At 56.9% G+C, this 22395-nt stretch overlaps 1 protein-coding gene across 1 annotated transcript in view; it reads right to left on the bottom strand.

Annotated features, from left to right (window-relative positions):
- LRP1 (LDL receptor related protein 1) overlaps nt 1-22395 on the bottom strand; it is a 76823-nt gene that overhangs the window by 32300 nt on the left and 22128 nt on the right. The window contains exons 7-26 of the mRNA XM_069491744.1: nt 20453-20615; nt 20122-20344; nt 18855-19044; nt 18273-18416; nt 16877-17113; nt 15471-15651; nt 14418-14640; nt 13085-13286; nt 12595-12720; nt 10318-10458; nt 10061-10186; nt 9593-9709; nt 9130-9210; nt 7384-7551; nt 4229-4411; nt 3628-3828; nt 2237-2482; nt 1833-2030; nt 672-876; nt 332-496 (exon numbers count right to left, since the gene is read on the bottom strand). Coding sequence (XP_069347845.1) covers nt 332-496; nt 672-876; nt 1833-2030; nt 2237-2482; nt 3628-3828; nt 4229-4411; nt 7384-7551; nt 9130-9210; nt 9593-9709; nt 10061-10186; nt 10318-10458; nt 12595-12720; nt 13085-13286; nt 14418-14640; nt 15471-15651; nt 16877-17113; nt 18273-18416; nt 18855-19044; nt 20122-20344; nt 20453-20615 — 3520 coding nt within the window. The remainder of the gene's footprint in view (nt 1-331; nt 497-671; nt 877-1832; nt 2031-2236; nt 2483-3627; nt 3829-4228; nt 4412-7383; nt 7552-9129; nt 9211-9592; nt 9710-10060; nt 10187-10317; nt 10459-12594; nt 12721-13084; nt 13287-14417; nt 14641-15470; nt 15652-16876; nt 17114-18272; nt 18417-18854; nt 19045-20121; nt 20345-20452; nt 20616-22395) is intronic.

Here is a 22395-nt window from a genome sequence, read left to right as displayed (position 1 = left end):
AGTCTTCTGGCCCCCTCCTCCCCAGGGCCGCTGCCGGCACACAGGGCTTTGGTGGAAGTTAGACGAAGTCACCCTCTCTGGCAGACGCAGCCCCCAGCAGAGGGCACAGATGTGTGAGCGGAGAGGAGGGCACAGCTTGGACAACCAGAGCTGACAGCCCTGCCTCCGCCTCTTCTGCCACCCTCTCCACAGTCCTCCTTCCATTGTGCCAGTCCTTTCCCACCTGCTCCGGTCCCAGATCCCCTGGGCCTCCTCCCTACCCTCGTCGCTGCACTTGGTCCCCTGCGCCCACACGGGCGCTGCTGACTCGGGGGTAGGGAGGGGTGCGGACCTGGCGTCGATCCAGAGGATACGCTTCTCCAGGTAGTCCACGGTGAGCCCGTTGGGCCAGCCCCCCGAGCCGGTCTCCCGGTGGACAGTGCGGCGCCCGGCCCCGCTCATGGAGGCCGCCTCGATTCGGGGCAGGCTGGCGTCCCAGTCTGTCCAAAACAGGATCCTGTGGAGTGGGTAGGGGGCAAGAGGGCTAAACCTGGGGGCCTGGGGGCGCCTGTGGTAGGGTCCTAGGTAAGAGGTGGGAGGGGCACACAGCTCTGAAGAGACAGGTGTCCTTGGCCAGGCTGAATGGGATGTCAGGGGACCATGGGCCAGGAGAAGCCGGGCAGGGTCCTCACCCATCCCGGGGATCCAGCGCGATCGCCCTTGGGTGCTCAATGTCACCAGCCAGCAGGGTGGTCCGCAGGGTCCCATCCAGCTTGGCCACCTCAATCTGGTCCAGGTTACTCTCCACCCAGTAGATGTTGCCTGCAATCCAGTCTACAGCCAGGCCCTCGGGCGTGGCCAGGCCATACTGAATCACCACCTCGAAACTGGTCAGGGCTGGAGAAGAGAGGCGTGGTGGGTTAGTGTCTCCTGGGCAGTGTGGTGTGAACCCTCGATGACCCACCCTCAACCCTGACACCTCTGCCAATGCCTCTGATGTGCCTGGATTTGACACGAGCTCCTAATATCCCACTCCCCTCCCCCGGCCCCTGTCCCATGAGGGGTCAGGGAGGAGTGGGGGGGGAGGGGGGCGCCTGCCGCAGCAGCTGTGAAGGGCTAACCTGTGGCTGCAGGCGGAGCCGAGGGCAGAGGCTCTGGGGGACAGATTTGGACTCACACGAGGAGGACAGGACTTTTTAGAAGTCACTCCACAGACTAGAAGATGTTTCTGTTCTAACACACATATCTGTGGCTCATTGTTTCAGAGGCTGTTGCACAGTGTGACTATTATCTCTTAGCCATGCCCTTATTGAGGGACATCTATGATGGTTTCAAGTTTTCTTTATCACAAACAGTACAAACTCCTCTAGTAAAATGTGCCTCTCTCGAATCTTTGCTTGGATGTCACCTTCTCAGGGGACCTTCCCTGACCACACTGGAAGGCAGCCTGTTTCTATCCTGCTGCGTCAGCACTGCCCAGCACGCTGTGGCCGACGGGAGTCCGGGGTGGGCCAGGCCATCTGGGCACGGGAGGCAGGGTTCAGGTGCCCTCTCCTAAGTGGCTTTTCCCGTCCACGCCCGCAATTCTAGGACTGGGGCAGCCGGGCTCCAGGCTGCTCCGAGGAAAGGCTGATCATTTTGTTAATTATTGGGCTGGCGGCTCTGCTGACGATAATTATGGGGCGCCAGGCACTGAGACCCACAGCAAAATCTATTCCAATTAACAGGAGTGTGGGGGATGGGAGTACGGTTCTGCTCTGGGGCCACCTGGCTCTGGACCTGTGTCCCTGAGTCCTAGGTGCTGTCTATGTGCACCCTGCCCTGGCACCAGCCCCAGGCGCACGGGTGGTCACCTCCGTTGTCCAACAGCTTCCCCCGGTAGATCTTGTCCTCAACCACGTCGGTCCAGTAGAGGGCGCTCTGGCTGAGGTGGAAGTCCAGGGCGATGGTGTTGCGCAGGCCGGGCACCAGGACGCTGTAGTCCCCCTTGTGAAGGTCGATGCGCCGGATCTCATGGCGGTTGGAGAAGATGATGAACGGCTTGAAGGGGTCTGGGGTTGGGAGGGACGGGACGGGGTCAGTAAGGGCCCTACTGCCCGTGTGCCACCCTGTCCACGTGCAGGCAGGTCTCTGCCAGCCCTGGCACTGGGGCCCCGGATGGAAAACTCAGCCCCTGGCATTTGGCCACCCAAGCCCAGCTCTCGGCAGCTCAGGGGCCTGCCCCGGCCTGCCCAGCCACCCCTCACCCGGGTCTCACCCAGGCTGCGGCAGCTCTCGCCGTCGGGCTCCAGGACCCAGCCCTCGTAGCAGGAGCACTTCACGCTGAACTTGTTCTGGTCGCACTTCTGGCTGCACTTGAGGTGCCTGGCACAGTAGCTCTGGATCTGGCAGGTGTGGTTGTCGGGCCCCAGCTCCATGCCCAGAGGGCACGAACACACAATGCCTTCGCCAGGTGCCACCGAGCAGTTGTGGCTGCAGCCACCGTTATTCAGAGAGCACTGGTCTGGGGGGCAGGTAGGGGACAGGCTCAAGGTCAGAATCTGGGAGGAGGCGGGACCATGGCCCTGCTGAGCCCAAGTCCAGGACAGCCTGGTCCGAGCTCCTGCACCCTGCTGACGGCCCCCTTCGTCTCCGCTTCTGCCAAGCTTCTGCCCCAGCACTTCCCAGGCTCCCTGAGGACCAGGGCTGGGACCCTAGCACCAGTCACCTAGGACCAGCCCTCCCCTTTCCCCAAGGGGCACCCCCATCTCTCTCTCTAGTCTCTATTTCCCTGCCCCTTCTTGGGCACAGTCTGAACCCCAGCTTTCTGCCTCCTCCCTGGGTGGTCCTTAGGTCCAGTCCCCTTTTGCTGATCTCTCCTGATTTAGGGTGGGGTGCAGTAGGGCACGTCCTGCCCCTGGGGCCTCTGACACACCCAGGAACAACTCGTGGGGCCGACTGACCACCTGGCAACAGTCCTCCCGGCCAGTCCCAGCGGCCTTATCTCCCACTCCTTTCCTTCCAAGGAACTGGGTGCTCTGCCTGGCTCAGAGGACAAGATACGGCTGCTCCACTTCTCATCCCCAAGTCACACATGTGGCCCTCCCTGCCTCCCCCAACCTCGTTTCTTTCGATCTTGAATGGACAGCCTCCTCCCCCAGATTTCCCACTCACTCTCAAGTTCTGCCTGTCCTTGGGAACCCTGTTCAATCCCCACCTCCTCTGGGAAGCCTTCCCTGACCATCAGCACTCAACCATGGTGCCCAAGCCTGTTCCTCCCCTTTTCTGAGTGTGGGTGAGGGGTCTGTGCCTGCAGGGAGGGCGCTGTCCCCACGGTGGATCACCCTGGATCACCTACTGAACCTCTCTGTGCCTCAGCTTTCTTCTCTGTAAAATGGTAACAGCGTCTGCCTCTCGGGGCTCCTTTGTGGGTTTGATGCTGTAATAGTGTGACTCGCTTGGCACAGCGCCAGGCTGAGCCCTAAATCGGCACAGGCTGCTGGCGATTACTGGGTGCTGCTCGCCCGCCCACCCGCCCGGCAGCGGGGGCTGCTCTCTCCTAGTCTCGGACCTCTCCCACAGACCTGCCCTGCCGGACCCCCACCCAGCCACCCTCCCACCCCTCTCCCAGGGCCAGGCCTTTCAGCCCCACCCAGGCCTGGGCCTCACCGCAGAGCTCGCCCTCATCCGAGCCGTCTCCACAGTCGTCGTTGCCATCGCACAGCTTGTCAGGGGGCAGGCAGACCGAGGTGTTGTTGGCACAGGGGTGCGAGGGTGGCCTGCAGGCCAGGGACTCGCAGTTCTCCTCATCCGAGTTATCTTCACAGTCGCTGTCGCCGTCACATACCCACGCTTTGCTGATACACCGAGCTGAGGGACGGTGCAGCGTGAGGGGCCAGGCCTGGGGAGTGGGCTCTCCCTGCCCTCCTTCCCAGACCCAGTGGGGTTCGCTAAGGGTCACGACTGCCATGCCCGGTGGAACTGCAAGGTTCTGCTAGGAACCTGGAGGCTTTCTCTGTCAGATTCACATGGGCAACAGAGGAGGCAGGGATCTGCCGGCGGTGCCGAAGCTCAACTCTGGCGAGGGTTTTGGTTCTCAGGATCCTTCAAGCAGGCCCTGGACCCTTCATGCCTTCCCCCCTGCACGATGCACAACTTTCTCTGTGCTGCCTTTTGCCTCTAGCTGTCCCCACCCATTCCCCTGCTCTCAGTATGGTCTCCCCCTGTCCGTGCTGACCTGTTCTGGGTTCCCTGCAACCCTCCTTTTCACCTGAATCCTTGCAGCCAAACTTGACATTGGGGTCACAGACATGGGTCACTCCTTCACAGCTCTTCTCATCACTGGAGTCCATGCAGTCAGTGTCCCCATCGCAGCGCCACCGCAGGGGGATGCACAGGCCATCCAGCCGGCACTGGAACTCATCAGTGTGGCAACCGCCAGGGGGCCTTGTGGCTGCAGAGGGACAGGGGAGGGGACCAGGAGGGACGTGGGTGCTCCAGGTCAGCCATCCTCATCTCTGCCTCCCCAGCCCCTCCTGCCATGCCCAGCTGGGGGCTATGAGCTGGGGCAGCCCCCGAGAGGCCTGAGCCCCACTGACGCTCCTTGGAAACACCAACTCAGTATTAGAGCTAGGAGCTGTTACACCTTTGAGGACCCCAGCGATCATCTTGTCTAATCTCCCCATTTGGCACATGCGATACTGAGTGGATAAGCAATCTGCTAGGCCAGGGATCAAATGCCTCCCAACTTAGCCTCTGTTTTGTTCATTCCACAAACATTTACTGAGTGTCTACTGTGTGCCAGGCACTGGCCCAGGTGCCAGCAGTGAATGAGACGAAGTCCCTGCCTTCATGGAGCTTGGATTCCAACGGGAAGACAGGCAATGGAGACACAGCCCATAAATCCAGAATGTGACTGCAGGTGATGATAAATGCCATGGAGACACAGCCGGGTAGAGGCTGCAGAGGGTGGGTGATATGCTAGATAAGATAGTCGGCAAGCAGGCGGCACTTGAGCAGAGGCCTGACCGAAGTGAGAGCGAGCGGTGAGGCTGCCTGGAGGGAGGCACAGGGAACAGCCACTGCACAGCCTCTGAGACGGGACTACGCTGGGTACAGGGGGCCGCACAGCCCCAGTACAGTGAAGGGGAGGGAAGCGTCTGGGGCGGGTGGGTGGGGGGGGGATGCAGGCCATGGGAGGGGCTTGGCATTAGTTCCAAGCCTGCGGGAGCCAGTACAGGCTTGAGGGCAGGGCTGGGGCATGATCCGACTTAAGCCTGTTAGGATCACTCTGGCTGCCATGCTGAGGTCTGACTCAGGAGGCCCGGAAGGGAGCAGGAGCAGCCCCCGGGGGCGCAGAGCACTGGGTGCCGAGCTGAGCCCCACACGCATGCTGCTGCTGCATGCCCCGCTCCTCCACCCTCACTGCCACGGACACGGTCCACACTCTCATCTTGTCCCTGGACTCGCAGTAGCAGCCTTCCTCAGCGGCCTGATCCCCTTTCCAATCTAACTCCCTTCCAGGGCTGTCTTCCTAAAGCACCTCCTATGTCACATCACCCTCCAGCTTCGAAATCCTTCCAGTGTCCCCAGGGCCTCCCCAATCACACCTCTGCCTGCCTTTCACCTGCCGTTATAATCTGCCCCCTCTGGGGACTCCCTCACTGGTCCCGCACAAGCCTTCCCCTTGGTCTGCCTGGCCCCACTGTCACGCTACAGAGGTGGCCAGTCTCACCCGCCAAGTCTCCAGGCCACCCCGTCCCCCACTGGAAGACCCTCCCTCTTGTCCATTTACCCCCAGTCCAATCCCTCATCAGAGCTCAGTTCAAATCCCACCTCCTCCTGAGTGGTCCCAGACCACTGTGGCGCACAGCCGTAGGTAACCGTCACTACCAATAGCGACGCCCCGGGCGCCATGAGCCAGGCCTCACAGATCTCATTTCAGGGAAGAGGGAGCAACTTGTCCGAGTTTTCCCAGCTCATCAGGATGGGCAGGGAGCTCTTCTCACCAGACCACAGAGCCTCCAGGGGCCCCTTCTCAGAACCCGATGGCACTATCACCTGTTCCCCTTACCGAGCCCTTCTCCGAGATGGCCCTGGAGACTCAGAGACTGTTTCTGAGCCCCCCTGACCTTCCTTGTCCTCCCTGTCAGGGCTGGGCTCACGGTGAGTGCTCGATGCTACTCAGCACTGTCCCCACTCGAGTGGGAAAGCACCTGACTCTATAAGGCAGGGCTGTAAGCTGGTGGTCCATGGGTCGGATGAGGCCCGTGGAACACTTTGGCCTGTAGGATTATTAAACTTCAAAAATCAACTGCCAGTTGTGATGGGTTGAATTGTCTTCTCTAAAAAGATATTGAAGGCCCAACCCATAATACCTGTGAATGTGACCTTATTTGAAAATAGTGTCTTTGCAGATGATCAACTTACAATGAGGTCATTAGGGTGGGCCCTAATCTGATACGACTGATGTCCTTATATAAAGGGGCCATTTGGACCCAGAGACAGACAAGCACACAGGGAAGACACCACATGAAGACGAAGGCAGAGATCGGGGAGATGCATTTACAGGCCCAGGAACGTCAGTGGCTGCCAGCAAGCCACCAGAGACCAGGGGAGGCATGGGACAGACCCTCCCTCACAGCTCTCAGAAAAAACCAACCCTGAGACAATGTATTTCTGTTGTTTGAGCCACTCAGTTTGTAGCACTTTTTTATAGCAGCCCTAGGAAACTAATACTCTAGTGTTAAAAATTTGGTAGATTTCACATAAAAATCTGCATTTCTGACTCTTTTTGAAGCCAGGGCAACCCTGGGTTTACATTCCTCCATGGTAACAACAGGCCAGAGCTAAGAAGCCAATACCCCTCGAGAGGGCCTGTGCCCTCCAGGAAACTCACTGGGCCCCCCGGGCCGGGGCACTGGGGACCTGGCAGAGCCAGCCCCTCTCTCCTCTGGTCCCTGTGCTCATTCATCCCTGCCCGTCGCATCCTTTTCTTGAGCTACTATTTACCAAACACAGGCCTGTGCTAAGCACTTTTCGTGCATGATCTCACCAAACTCCCGCATTAATGCTGTGATGTTGGTGCTATTATTACCCCACTTTGCAGACAAAACTCACAGAGGCCCATGGAGATTAAGTAACTTGCTCAAGGCCACCCAGATAATAAGTTGCAGAGCTGAAGCTCCAACCCAAGGTCACCCAACGGCAAAGCCCATGATCGTAACAGTGTTCGGCAATGATTTGTCGCCAATCTCACTCTCCCACAGGCCCGGACGCTCCTGCAGGATAAGAGCCACGTCTAGGATATCTCTGGTTCCCAGATGGTGGCCGACACACAGTGGGGCAGAAGGCTGGACGGTTGGGCTGGGGGCCTCGAGCAGCAGCTGTGGTCGCATCCCCGCCCTGAGGGCCCCTGGTGCCCACCCTGGTTGGTGCAGTTGGCGTGCGTCTCGTCGCTGTAGTCCCCGCAGTCATTGTCCCCATCACAGGTCCAGTGCTCAGGGATGCAGCGCCCGCTGTTGCACTTGAACTGGGTGCTAGAGCAGGAGTGGCTGCAGCCGGCCTCGTCACTGTTGTCCCCACAGTCATTGTCTGGGAGGAGGGAAGAAGGGGAGAGGCAGAGAGGGAGTCGGCGGAGCAGCCTTCTCTGTGACCCCAGCTTGGGCCCCCCATTCCCATCCTCAGCCCACCCCAGCGCCCCCCCCACACTGAAAAAATAACAAACAGAAAAGACACAGAAACTGCATAGACTGCAGCATGCACCATGGCCCGCGTGGTGGGGCGGGGAGAGGGGCGACGGGCTCCAGGAGGGCCCCTCCCTGAGCCTTGGAAAGGCCTGGGGTAGCGGACAGGAAAAGTTCCTTTCCTCTTTTGGCAGGTGCGGGAACAGAGGTCTGCTTGCTTTGGGGGCAAGGCTGAGATTTCTGTAGTTTTGGAGGGAGAGAGGTAGGTGGAATGTAGGTGAGGCCTCTCTGCTGGGGTGTGAAGGGCTTTGTCAGGCCCCTGCCCTGAGCTTGGCATTGCTGGGCACCATGCTGTGGGCGCCGGGCTCACAGGGGCCTCGCCTGCAGCTGGGAAGCTCGGGGGCCACTTCTGAACAGGAGGGCTCTGAGGCTGGACGAACGTCCTGCTTTCCAGGCCGTGGGGTGTGGCTCCTGGACTTTCCTCCCCATTTGCGGGACACGTGGTTAAGAGTAGGGTTTGGGCTGCATTTCTGCCTCTTTCCAGCTGGATTTGCTCCTCTCCTCCCTGCTCCGTCCTGGCCTTCTTGTGGCCACCTGTCTGTCCTTTCCTTTCCTCTGAGCGGTCCCCTCTGCCCTCTCTCTGCTTCTTTCCCATCCACTGTTGTCTTTCTCCCTCTCTTTTTTCCTCTCTCTTCCTCCTCTCTGTTGCTTTTTCTTCACATCCTAGCAGCTCTGGTGCAGGGCCCTGGGGTCCCGGGAGGCGGCCGAGGCCAGCTGGGGCTCTGGGGTGATGGTGCATGTGCTTCTATGCACTGACCGGCAGGCTCAGGACAGGTCTTTTCATCAGAGCCGTCCCCACAATCCTTCTCTGAAACACAGAAACCGCCGGGGCAACCATTGGCACGCGAGACACGGCACGGATGAGGGGCAACGTGGCGCTGCCCCAACACATCCTCTCCACGTGAGCTGGGGCTGGGGCCACTGGGCAGCCCGTCACAACACAACACAGACGCAACAGGCCCGAGACAGCACACACACAGCGGTCACTTGCCCGCACATTTACATGCACGGTGGCCCCTGCGGCTCAGGGCTGACGTCACCTGGTCCATGGCTGACTGCCAGGTGGGCTCCTGAGCCTGAAGCCCGGAGCCTGAGGGGTGCACCAAGGGCTCCAGGAGATGGGGTTGCAGGGAGAAGGGAGCCAGGCCCGGGCTCTCCTGGCTCTGCCCCTCTGGCCCTCCTCACTCATCTCTCCCCGGCCCCCGAGCCCTGCCTGGGGTAGGAACGGCACTAACAGGGCACGGGCAGGGTCTCTCCTCAGTCCATCTTGGCTCCCCCACAGCATTTCTGGCTCCTCTCTTCTCCCAGCCAACCCTGCAGGGCTTCAGCGAGTCTAAAGCCCTCCCCTTCCCTTCCCTCCCGGGGCCTGGCTGCAGCCTCTAGCTGTCCTGGGAATCGGGGCAGGTGAAGGGAGGCAAGCTCTTACCATTGTCACACCGCCAGTTGATGTTGATACATCTGCCATTGTTGCAGGTAAACTGAGTCAGGGGGAAGCAGGTGGGATAGGCTGTGAGGGTGAAAGAGTAGCTGAGTAGGGCCCTCAAGATGACACAGCTGCAGCACTGAGCAGGTGGGTGCAGGGGCTCACTCAGGCCGGCAGCCCGCAGCCCAGCCTGGCAGTGCCTCAGCCGTCCCCGCTGGTCACCAGACACAGGCCCTGCACCGAGTGCTTTTCACACACCAGGTCGCTGAGCCCCCACATCAGTGCTGTGATGTTGGTGCTACCGTCAGCCCTACTTTACAGACAAAACTCACATAGGCCACTGATATTAAGTAACCTGCTCAAGACCACCCGGTACCAAGCTGCAGGGTGTCTCCAGCCCCCCGGGGCATGTTCTCGTGGGCTTCCCCTCCGCAGCCCAGCCTGGCCTCGCCCCTGTCTCCCTCACCACAGGAGGCTGACTCATCAGAGCGGTCCCCACAGTCGTCGTCCAGGTCGCACGTCCAGGAGATGGGGATGCAGCGGCCGCTGGCACAGGAGAACTGGTTGGGTGGGCAGGTGCGAGCTGAGGGATGGGAAGGGCGTGAGTGCTCAGCGTCCTTCTCTCCCTGTTACTCTCTGCCTTTTGAGACCCTTATTCCCAAGGGTTCCAAGCCATTTCTCTCAGAGAAGTTCAAAACCACCCACGTGGTCTCCCACCGATGCTCTACCCAACCGCTCCAGGGTCTCCGGGCGTCTTCCCGGAGATGCGCCCTGCCCCGCCCCTCACCTCCCACCTGGGGCCTGCTCCACCCCCTTCTGCGCAGGGCTCGGTCCCTCTGCCCCGAGGCCCCGCTGCCTTCCCAAGCCTGGCTCCCCCAGCCTCCCTGCCTCCTTGACTGTGGGTGCCCCACGTGTCCCACCCCGTAGGCCACACCTGAACAAGTGGCATTGGACTCGTCCTCGCTGTTCCCGCAGTCGTTATCGCCATCACAGAGCCAGCGGTTGGGGATGCACCGGTTGTTCTCACATTTGAATCGGTCCGAGGGGCAGGTGTGCTGATCTGGGGAGGGGACAGGTCAGGGGTCAGCGAGAGGGTGGGGGCCCCACTGTCCACCCGCCCAGGGACCGGCAGGGCCAGAGCCAAGCTGCCCCACAGGCCTGCGGGCCACCAGGGAGGGGCAGGTGACTCACGGCAGAGGGCCGGGGCCTCGTCACTGTTGTCCAGGCAGTCGTTGTCTCCGTCACACTTCCAGCGCTCCTGGATGCAGCGGCTGTTGGCGCAGGCGAACTCGCCCGGCTGGCACTGGGGTGGGGGCACGTAGGATGGGTTCGCTGTGGGCACCACAGGAGTGTGAGGGGGAAAGTCAGACCTGGGTCCTCGGACAGGTGCTAAGCCCCCACACTATTTTTGTTTGTTTTACTAATTTTTAATAATACGAGGTAATTTTTTCTAGTATATAATTCTTCATAAACAAATTGGATGGAAACTGCAATTTGTTCTTTCTCAAGCAACAACATGATGTTTACCTAATAATTCCTGCACTTCAGTGTGGCCTGAGAGTAAAACAGCTTCCCAGAGAGCCTAGGGAGAGCCCACCCTTGTCACTCCCAAGCAGGCCTCTCCCCAGCCCTCCCTGCTTCTCCATGAACAACCGCCCCTTGGAAGTCACCTCTGAGATCCCCAGTGCCCTGCCCTGGTCCCTGGACTTCTTCTCCCATAGCTGCATCAACTATGCCAGCAGGAGGGAAGACGGGCCCCAGACTCTGCAGGCTCCACCCCTACTGTCCCCAACGCCGAGGCTCACCATCACTATCTGCCTTGGCCGTCAGCAGTAAAATCACTGCGTCCTTTGTTGGTGTTCACACTGCTAACCTCGAGAAGCCCAGGCCTCCTGCGTCAGCCTGTCTCAGAGCCTTCAGCCGTGCATGTCCCTGTCTGACCCGTCCCTCACCCTCTCTGATCTCTGAAGCTTCCCAAGGGTCCCATGGTTGGCTATCTTCTCTCCTCACCCCATGAACCGCTGGGCTGCAGGGTGGTGTGTCCTCTGTGCTCCTCTCTACTGCTCCTGGCTGTCCTCCCCTCTCCTTTCTAAACCATCAGTGTTGGCTTTCACATTATCAGACCACACCAGCCTCCACTCTACAGAGCTCCCAGGCCACTCCCTGTCATCTGTCAGGGTTTTTAGCTCCTGGCTCAGTGCTACTTTCTCCCAGATCACTCCTGGTTCAATTGAGATGATCCTCCCACTACACTGGTCCCTGAATGCCTTGATCCCCCTGCGCCAGTGCGCGCCTGACCTCACTGCTCACTCTCAGCTGTGTGCTGTACCTCCACTGACCCCCTTTCACTTCTGGGATCCTGTCGTAAGGAAACCATCCAGAACATGGGAAGGCATGAAGATGTGAGAAACAGCAGGCGGGATGACTGAGAAATGGGCTCTGGGCCAGACTTTCTGGGTTCAAATCCCTGCTCTAACTTTGGGCCTTAATTTCTTTATCTGTAAAATGGCGATAATTAAACCACAGGGATGTTTTAAGGAGTAAATAAGTTGCTGCACAAACAATGCTTACGACAGTGCCAAGCACATAGCCTGTGCTCAACAAACGTGGGCTGTGATTGTAACAAAAAACTGCAAACAACCTAAGCAGCCAACAGTAGAGAAATGGTTGAGTAAATTATGGGACATTTACTAACTGAGATATATTTTAGACATTAAAAATGCTGCTTCTGTATTCATGACATACGGTCAAGTGACAAAGGCAGGAAACCGAACAGCATGTGCACCAGGATTCCATTTATGTAAAAGTAAATGCATAGAGAAATGTCTGGGAGGATGGTCCCCAAAATGGTAACAGGAGTTATCTATGGGTGTTGGAATTTGGGGTGATTTGTACTTTCTCCTTTTTACTTATTTTTACAATGAAACGAGCATGACCCACTTTTATAAAAAAAAACAAGGCTATTTAAAATAATGCAATAATAACACAGAAAATGTTGTGACATTGGAGCTAGAAAGGGCACGAGACGGTTCTTATACATATGATGACAGCTGTGTGGAAAACAACAACACTAACAGGAGAGGGGTGTGCATTGGTGGGATTAGGACTTTTTTCTCCTCTCTCATTTCTGATATCTTGAACTACTATTGTTTTACTTTAATAATGAGGAAATAAAGTTAAAAGAAGTGGATAATATTTTCCTCCTTCCATAGCTGTCCCGTTCCTCACTCAGTTTCCCCTAATCTCCGTGCCCCCCCAAGTCCCCTCTCCTCTCCCAGGCCTCCTGAAGCCCCTCCCAGCCCACAGAGCCTTCCTCACCGCTGTCCCTGGCTTCCTGTTGGTGCCCACAGCATCCCTCTTTGCCTCCCTCATCTCTGGCTGGGCCCCTGCAGCCTCCCCTGCCCTCTCTGTGTTATCCTCCTGCTGTGGTCTGTTCCCCCCACTCCCACCCATCCAGGCCCCTCGTACCTAAGCAAGTGACACCATCTGCATCCAACACCTGGTCCTCAGCACAGGCGCACTGGCGGCTCCCAGGGGTGGCCAGGCACAGGCTGCTGCAGCCACCATTGTTCACCCGGCATTTGTTGGTCCCAACTTTGGGGGGGGGAGGGGAGGAGGAAGGAGAGGACAGGGCATGGATTGTAACAGGGTCAGGAAAGGGAAGACAGGGTGTAGGGGACAGGGGAGGAGACACATTAAAGTGAGGAGACAGAAAGAGGAAATATTAAGAGGAAGAAGAGCATGTTGAAGAAGAGGAGATACAGGCATGGGGCAGGAAGGGAAATGGGGAACAGAGTGTCAAACTGTCAAACTGACTTCCCTTCTCAGGAGTCTCAAAAGTCAGAGTCTAGGATCCCTGGGAAGTGCCTTCACCCTAGAGGAGCCTCAAATCCCAGCCTAGGTCCCAGGCCTCCCATCCAGGTGTCCCCTGCCCCCAGCCCCAGCCCCAAGGGGGTACCTTGCTGCTGCTGGGCATCATACATGCGGATCTCAAAGATAGGGGGCCGCTCGCTTCGCAAAAGTGTCACAGTGGGAGGTGCACCTTCTGCACCCCGTTCCAAGCGGTAGACACTGCCACTCCGGTACTCAGTCCAGAAGAGGTAGTTGCCGTGGTGACACAGGCCAAAGGCATGGTTCAGCTCAGGACCCTCGTACACAATCTAGGAACGGAGGGGATGGTACTAAGGAATTGGGAGGCCATCGAGGGTAACCGAGGGAGGCCCAGGAGATGACTGTTTTGTATATTCATTAGTCTGTGTCCTGAGCATGGGTCTTGTTTGCCCCATTAGCCTGGGAGCCCCCCGAGGTGATGGCTTTGCACACAGTGACATGCTGGCTTCAGGGGATCAGGGGATCCAGCAAGGCTGCTGATGGCGAGGTTGTCCTCACTGTCCTCTTGGGCTCATTCATATTCATTCACATTCCCCAACACACATACACACATACACACACACACAACTGAGCGAGCAGCCAGAAATCATCCATTCATTTCTTCATCCAACATTCACCAGGATGTACTAAGGGCCGAGCTGTGGCAGGTACTGAGAGATGAAAAGACGTGGCCTCTGCCCTCGAGCTGCTCCTTGTCTCACGGAGGGCACTCATGGTGAACCCGTGTGGAAGCGGTCTGGAGACAGCATCCCAGAGAAGGTGGCCCCTGGTTGTTTGCCAGGGCAAGAGGAGCTGGGATGGACGTTCCAGGCAGGGAGAACTGCCCGAACAATGGCACAGAGGGCAGATGCTCTATGCTACGTGCTAGGAATTACAAGCCGTCTAGCGTTGCTTGTTCAAAGAGTGTTGGGATGCGGGGAGCAGGGGAGAAACGAGACCACAGAGGGAGTCAGAGGCCATATCATGAAGGGCCTTATACACCAGGAGAGGGCTTGGTCCCCACACTCAGACGTGCGCACGACTCACGAGGCACATAACCACCCAAGCGAACAGGCATACGTCATGCCGTCCCCAGGCATCTCACACTTGCACAGACACACACCAGAGCGTGCTATGTATGTATGAGTGTACACATGCAGAGGTGCATGTGATGCGAGTACAGAGACGTGCGTGTGGGCGGTCCAGCCCACAGACACGGACAGACACAGACACACACTAATAGAGGCAATCCTCAGACAAACAACGTAATACATAAGACACACAAGCACACAAATGGACACATATATAGACACACAGGTAAACACACATGAAGCACACACACAGATACCCACATACTCACACGGAGCCTCATGCACACACAAATGTGGCCTAGCAACACACACAGGCACACGTCTGCCCACCTTCCGGTCTGTGCCATTGAGCAGTATGGTCTCGATGCGGTCATAGAAGGCGTCCACCCAGTAGAGGCGCCCAGCTGGGATGTCCAGGCTTAGCCCATTGGGCCAAAGCACTGTCTTGGAGGTGACAAAGATGTCTCGGTGTGAGCCATCCATCCAGGCCCTCTCCAGCCGCCCTCGCCGACTGTCCTTAGGGTCTTCCTCCCAGTCTGTCCAGTACATCCACCTGTGGGCAGTGACTGGTCAGCACCACGTGGGCCACCCCTGTCATCCACAGCCTCCCCTGTGATCCTCATCCTTGGGTCCTGTCCCAGAGCCCCTCACAGGAGTCTTCCTGCCCTGCTCATTCCTCAACCACACATTTCACTCATTCATTGATTCCTCTATTCAACAAATATTTGTTGAGTTCCTACTATAAGCTGGGCACAGTTTTGGCACTCAGGGACACAGTGGACACCAAGTCACCAAAGGTCCCTGCTGCCATGGAGCTCTCATCCCACAAGAAATAAGTCAATCAAGAAGGTCACATGGGACAGTGACAAAAGCCAGGAAGGAAAAGAAACAGGGGGAGGAGGAGGAGAGTGATGGGGACAGGTAGGGGTGATGGGGAAGGCCTCTCTGAGACCCCATGCAGGCAAGGACCCGAATGCAAATGTTTGGGAGCTCCGCACAGAGGAACTCCAAGAGTAAAAGCCCAGAGGCAGGGTCTGGGCTGGGGGCAGAGGTGGGGACAGAACAACTTCCAAGTGTGGGAAGTTGAGGTGCAGCCGAGGTCACACAAGCCCCAAGCAGACCCCATGGGGATGTGCAGGCCTGATGAGAACATGGGTCAGGGGAGCCGGTGAAGACTCTGAGCTGGGAGTCACGGCAACAGATTTCTCTTTATGTGTTTAAGGCATCAATCCTGTTGCCCTGAAGACGGGGACACCTCCTCCCCTTTCAGCCTCTGAGTCCTGTTGTGCCCCACCTCAGCTGCCCTCTGCAGATGCCTCTCTATCTCATCCCCCAGTTCTCCAAGGCCCACATACTCCCTGCCTCCTCCCAGGGAGGACTCACCCATTGAGTGGATCCACCACAATGGCCCGGGGGTGTGTCATTTTGCCCTCTATTAAGGTCTTGCGGGTCTGAGCAGCTTTCTCCAGCCTGGCCACGCTGATGGTCTTCTTGGGCCCATCATCCGTCCAGTACAGGTTGTCCCCCATCCAGTCCACAGCCACACCCTCCACGTTGTGGATGCCTGCGGGGTGGAGGGCCCATGACGGAGAACCTCAGAGGAAGCTCAAAACTGCTGCCTCCAACCCCGCAGGGTGCGTGCACCCTTGAGCAGCCTGGTCTAGGTGGGAGCACAGGAGCCTCTGATGCCCTTGGTGGGAGGGTGGGGATGGGGACAGGAAGCTGGAAGAAGGAGCAGGGAAGGCCACTGTGTCTCCACATCTGTGCCGAGGCACAGTCTCTCAAAACTGCATATGGCAGCCGGTAAACTACGTGGCTGGTGCTGGCTCTCGTGTAAGGGCACGTCTGGCCCGTGTGTGAGCGGAGACCTGAAGCGACGTGCACGTGGCTCTGGGCACAAGTGTGATGTCATGTTCTAGACCTAAAAATCCTGAATTAACAAAATGAATAAATTAGGAAGTGATTTTTCACTTAGCCAAAGGCTTCATCTCAAGTGTCCTTTAAATAGCAGTTCCCTGATATAGGGAACCCCAATCTTTTCCTGATGAGGAGTTACTTTTGATTTCCCTAAAGTCTTATGATGTGATTGCTGACTGCTGAGGTTCTCTGGGCTGCAGTGGGGGGTGTGGGGACAGGGCAAAGGTGGTAACTGGCATCAGCTGGATTGACCAGGGAGGAGACCTAGACCCGGGGCCCAAGTGCAGGTTTGGGGCAGAACTCATAGAGCTCAGGATCCTCCTTGCAGATATTCGGAAGACAATGCACCGTGGACCTGCCTGCGCAGTCCAGAGGGAAAAACCTGGATTCAATCCACAAAACATAATTTTGTCAGGACACGTGACATGCAGTTTTTGACAGCCGTAAGGTCTAGTTGTATAGACCTTGAGTGTGCACACTTGTTTGGGTGGGCCCTGTTCCGATCTGGCAGGCCCGGCCCTGGTTCAAGGCCTGAATCCTCTCCCGGCCGCGTGCTGCATGCAGCTCCAGGGCTCTGAGCCAATGGCAGAGAGACCCTGAGTTTTCCCAAGGGCTGGCAAGGACGGCCCACATTGCCTAACCCATCCATCCTCCTGCCTCTTTTCGGCTCAGCCAAGAAGGGGGTCACGCAGGGGTCAATCTGTCTATCCCCTCATCTCCATGCCAACCAGCCCAGCCAGCCAGTCAGCAGGGGACTGTCCATGCTGAGACGGCACCGAGAAAGAGATGCCTAGGCCCCAGACCCCTTCCCACCCAGTGGGCCACATCCCTAGGAGTCCTACCCCGAGGCCTCCCACTCTAGAGGCCCTTACCGTCTTTCAGGATGGTTTCCCGCTCAGTGCCATCAATCTTCTGGCGGCCAATGAGGTAGCTGGTGGTGTCGGCAAAGTAGATGAAGCCAGTCTCAGCGTGGAAGTCCAGGGCTCGGGGGTTCATGAGGTTCTCAATGGGGATCATGTGCTCGTCTTGGACCTTGGCCCCCATATCCATGCCCCGGATGATGCCTGGCCGGCCCTTGCCATACACGAGGAACAGCTCATGCTCCGGCTCTAGAGCAGGCACAAGCCAGGGCACAAAGTCAGACACGTGCACATGACCATCACCCCACCTTGGGGCCACGGCCCTAGGGGCTGCAATGGCCCGGCTGTACTGGGTCAGGAGATGTAGGAGAGGTGGGGCTCTGGGTCCGATGGACAGACCACACACACACTAACACCTACAGCACTGGGTCCTGGGCCACAGTGCCCTGGGGGCTTGACCTACATACTCCAATGGTGGGAAATGGGGGAAGGGTAGCAGGTTTTCGGTTACTTGCCCACTGCTCAGCAGTGAAATTTATGGCCTAAAAGCAGTACCTTCAAAATATGTTGGAGTCTGATCACTTTTGACCACTTCCTCTGTTACTGTCCTAGTCTAAACCACATCAGTTCTTGCCCATCCCACTGTAATAGCCTCCTAGCCACTTCCGTACTATCCATCCTCTACCCAGCAGCAGTGTGATCTCTACATTAACGGGAATCCAGGCACATCACTTCCTTTCTCAAAAGTCACCATGAGCTTCTCATCCCAGTTAGAATAAAATCCAACCTCTCTCTCCTTGTCTGCCCTGCGGCCTCTTGTCCCCGCTGGCCTCAGGGTGCTCCAAGCCCACGTAGCCCTAGGGCCTTTGCACTGTCCCGCCCCTCTGCCAGAATGCTCTTCCCCCAGGTGGTCACCTGGTTGGCTTCCTCACTTCACAGAGAGCTCGGCTCAAATGCCACATCCTCAGAGCACCCCTCACTGTCATCACTAACTCTATTCTCTGCTTTATTGTCTTCATAAAACCTATCTGCACCTAAAGTCATTTTGTTTGTCTGTTTTCCCTACTGCACTATAAGCTCCATGAGGTCAAGGACATCTGTCTTGTTCACTGCTTAATCTTCACCTCCAAAACAGTCCCAAACATGCAGTGAGCGCTCCCTAGATACTTGCTGCATGAATGAATGAACCAGTTTACAGTCTTCTGTGGAACCCACCGTCGGGTAGTGGGAATAGCACTTTTCTAGGATGTGGGTTCAAGTCCTATCTCTGCCCCTCACTAGCAATGACACTTGGAGTAATTTCCTTCATCTCTCTGCATCTCAGCAGAAGCAGCCGGGCTATGGGGTACATGTGAGGATACCCTCCTGCCCCATCCCAGTGGCACATGCGCCCTTCCCTGCTACTCACTCTTGCATGACTTCCCGTCACTGCCCAGGCTGAACCCGGAGCGGCAGCGGCAGGTCCTCGCCTTGTGGCTGTTGGCCAGCAGGCAGATGTCCGAGCAGCCACCTGGCTTCCCGTACTGGTCATTCTCACAGGCATGGCTCCTCACTGGGGGCAGGTAGAGAGCTGTCAGGACCCTGAGAGACCTGTGCCCAGGCCTTGACCACACCCCTACTGCTGTGGTCTTGGTGCCCATGCTCCCATTTTAGGATTCGGAAGCCACAGGACTGGAATTCCTCTGCCCCACTGAACACAGCCTGCAGACTCTCCCAGGTGGGGGCTTTGGTGGTCAGGGGAGGGAGCTGCCCACAGCCAGATGCTCGTGCTCTAGACTGGCAAGGGACCTGGGGGTGCAGAATAGGCTCCGTGGGAGTGGGATGTAGAGGCTGAAGGGGTAGAAAGGGGCTGGCAGGGGAAACTGAGGGGCCAGGGCAGGTTGCCCAGGGTGGATGGTGAAAGAATCAGGGGGCCCCACAGGAGGGCCCATGGAGGGGCTGTGATCCCGAGGGAAAGCCAGCTTTGGAGGGGACGTGGAGCCCCGCTCACCTCGGGGCTGGCGCCGCTGGTGGTAGACGTGGAGGGCACCACCCTTGTCCACACGGGTGACGACCTGGTACTCGGTGCTGTTAAAGCGGTTCACACGGATCACGCTCGTCTTCTGCTGGGCATTGGCATTGTCCGAGTTGGTGGCGTAGAGGTAATTCTCAAACACGGTCAGGCCGTACAGATGCTCGATCTGAGACGGGCAGGCAGGGATGGTCAGCACAAGATGAGAAGAGGGTCCTTCCATCCCACTGCTTCCATCCAAACTTCAGCACCTGCATTCCCAAAGTCATCCTACTGGTTTTTTAACTCTCTGCTTTACACCTGTCTCCTCTGGCCGGACTGTCCTGTTCTTGAGACTTTTTGTACTCCAAGATCCCACTCACCCTTCATAGAGCCACTCTTTGAAGAACTGCAATCTTTTAGCCAGAGATGTTCTCTCCTTCTACCCTTTGTCTCTCCGGTGACACCCTGTTATTCAGTGTCCGGTGTGGTGATTTGTGGACTTAGCCCACCCACTATACTCAGACCCCTTGGGGGCAGGAACTATGTCCCTCACAGAATTAGGTGCACAGTAGACGCCTTAATGATTTTAGCCTGAAATAGAGTTGGGCCCTAAACTCTGTCCACAGAGAACATTCTTAGCCTCACTCCAGCCACCAGCTTTGAGAGTGTTGAGAGGACACACTTGCCCCAAGCAAGCCCTGTAACAGCCTGACCAACCACGTAGCTTATCTAGGGTGGCCAACTGTCCTAGTCTGCCCGAGACTAAGGGGCTTGCTGGTTCATGGGACTTTCAGGGCTACAATCAGGACAGTCCTGGGCAAACTGGGATGGTTGGGCACCCTAATTATCCCAGAATGGAGGTGCCACTCTGAGGCAGCAAGGTTCTAGACTAGGTCCCAGTACTATTGCCCGCTTTATTAGCTCAGGCAAATCACTTAGCCTCTTTGAACCCTGCTTTTTACAACTACCAAAAGAGAACTGAACCACCTCCCTGCTCATTTCCTAGGGGTCATTATTGTAAGGATCAAATGAGAAAAAAAGAAGTGAAAGGTGTCTCTAAGAAGCAGAAGCCATATCCTCTCCTTTCTCTGAAGCGCTCATGCCCACCCCCAGTCCCACAGAGGGCTTGGGACAACCGTGCTCCCATATTGTCCTCCTCTTACCAGGAGGCCTGGAGAACGTTTCCCCTGAAAAGCCTTCCCCCTCACCAGCAGGCCCTGAATAATGGTTCCCCCACAATGACCTCAGACAATGGCTCCCTCACCAGGATGCCCTGGATGATGGTCTGCCGGCCCTTGCCCTCGTAGTCCACCACCTCGATGTAGTCCAGGTAGGCATCAGCCCAGTAGACGAGGCGGCTGACCAGGTCCAGTGTGATGCCATGAGGAAACACAATCTTGCTATCGACCAGCTTGGTGCGGTTCTGTCCATCCATGTCACAGCGCTCCACCTTTGGGATCTGCCCATAGTCAGTGAAAAACACCTTCCTGTGGGGAGATGCATGTTAAATGGGGTCTGGATATTGGGCACTCTCCTTCCCAATACAGCCTCTGCCTCCCGCCTTCCAGGCCCAGACCCCTGCCTGCCACTCTCACCCCATGGCAGGGTCCAGTGCAATGCCCTTAGGGTTGTAGAGTTCCAGGTCTAGCAAAGTGACACACGTGTCTCCATTTCTGTTGCAGACAAAGATCCTATCATCGATGTCATCCACAAAGTAGAAGTTGCCTGTCAGCCAGTCGATGGCCATCTGTTCCACGTCTGGAGAGCATGAATGAAAGAGCTATTATGGGGTGGGGTGGGTCCTCCCACAGACACACCCACCCCGTGCTGGTGAGAACCCACACTGATACCCCACCTTCTCAGGACGTCCTCCTCCACCATTTAGCTTCAGCTGTCTCCCTTCCCTGAGCTCCTGTGGGAGTTACCGGCAGTGGCACATTTTGCCTTGTATTCTTGGCGATCTTTCCACAAATCTGGTCTCTCCAAAGAGAATATCCTCACACAGCCCACTCCCCACGCTGAGCTCAGCATGGTACACGGGAGGCCTTGGGCAAACACTGATGGACAGTTTCCCCAACTCTTGCCCATCCTTGAACAGGGCCCATCTTCTTGGGGCACCAAAAGGTAGAGAGGACAGGCCCACTAGCTCATTCCAGTACTTTTTGTTTAATTTTCTTTTACTTGAGATAAGAGCACCCAGACTAACTTACTTTTGCTTTTGGCTGGACTTTTGTCAATTGTATATGGTAAGTCTAGTTATCTCAAGCTACCAGAAGCACTGACTGGAAGCTGTACATACTGTGTAAATTTTAAAAATGAAAAAGCTGGGTTTACATTAATAAACCCAGTTTGAGGGAAAATTATTTCAAAATATGGGCTCCACAGAGATCAAAAAGGGAACGTCCGTGGTGGCAAAAGGTTGGAAATGAGTGACATGGGCCAAACTTCCTCTACTCACTCCACTCCCCTGTTTCTTCCATGTCCCTATTGCTCAATTTCCTTTTGTCCTTGGGAGGGCCAGAAGAAGTGGGGCATAAGATATAGACTCTCTCCCTGAAGAAGCTAGAAGGAGGGCCATGAAAGGACCCTGAAGGTAAACTGAGGCATGGCTCAGAAAGAGAGGGGGCTTCAGAAGGTGGGAGCTGGGGAAGAAGATGGAGACCAGGTGCCTATACTCTGTTTACGCCACGGCTCTGGAGGAGAGAGAAGAGGCCAAGAAGGGCCAAAGAAAGGCGGGGCAGGGCCAGGCGGCAAGAAGTCTGGGAGGCAGGAAGTCTGGGGACATGGACCCCTGCTGGCCTCCTCTGGGCCCCTCCTCTCCAAGACACACTGGCTCCCATCCACTCACCGCCCCCTCCAACTACCACCATCAGCGGTGATGTCTCTTGCAAACTGGGAGATTCCTAAGGCAGTGACTTTCTGGGACCCCTGCCTTGAACTCCATCTCCACCAATTTCCCCAATAGGTAAAGAAATCTTTGGACCACCTGCTTTTGACGGAAACTTACCCCCTACTAACCACACTCAACCCCATGGGGATTATTCTGCCCCATATAGCTGCGGGTATCATGTTCTGCTCAACCTCTCTCTCATCCCCCTCCTCTCCACAAGGACTCAGGGGCTATTTCCTAACAGTGGGTGCGGGGTGGGGGTGGGGGCAAAGGGAACAGGAACGTGGCTTCCGGGGAACTTGGCTGGGCCCTGACACTGACTCACAGTCACAGGACCAAGGTCGGGGGGAGGAAGGGAAAGAGCCAGTTTGAGGCCTTCATCAAACTAGTTTCTTCTTCAGGTCCCCTCTGCTAACCCCCAACCCCAGATGACTGGAGAAGGATGTCACAGGGATGAGGTGTCACCCCTGTAAGTGCTCATGCATTCCCACACCTGGACATTCTTTCCTCTGGGCCCCCAACACTGTCCCATCCCAACGAGGTCAGAGAGAGGGGGCAGAGGAGCCTGCGGAGCTCCAGGCCCTGTAGGAAAACGGCCCAGTGCAGGAGCAAGGCAACCAAATTCTTTGCCCCACACACTGCTACCAC

This window comes from Eulemur rufifrons, chromosome 16 (assembly GCF_041146395.1).
Source record: "Eulemur rufifrons isolate Redbay chromosome 16, OSU_ERuf_1, whole genome shotgun sequence".
NCBI classification, from domain to species: Eukaryota; Metazoa; Chordata; class Mammalia; order Primates; family Lemuridae; genus Eulemur; species Eulemur rufifrons.
The sequence above is the reverse complement of the archived record's forward strand: the minus strand, read 5'-3'. Positions and strand labels throughout refer to the sequence as shown.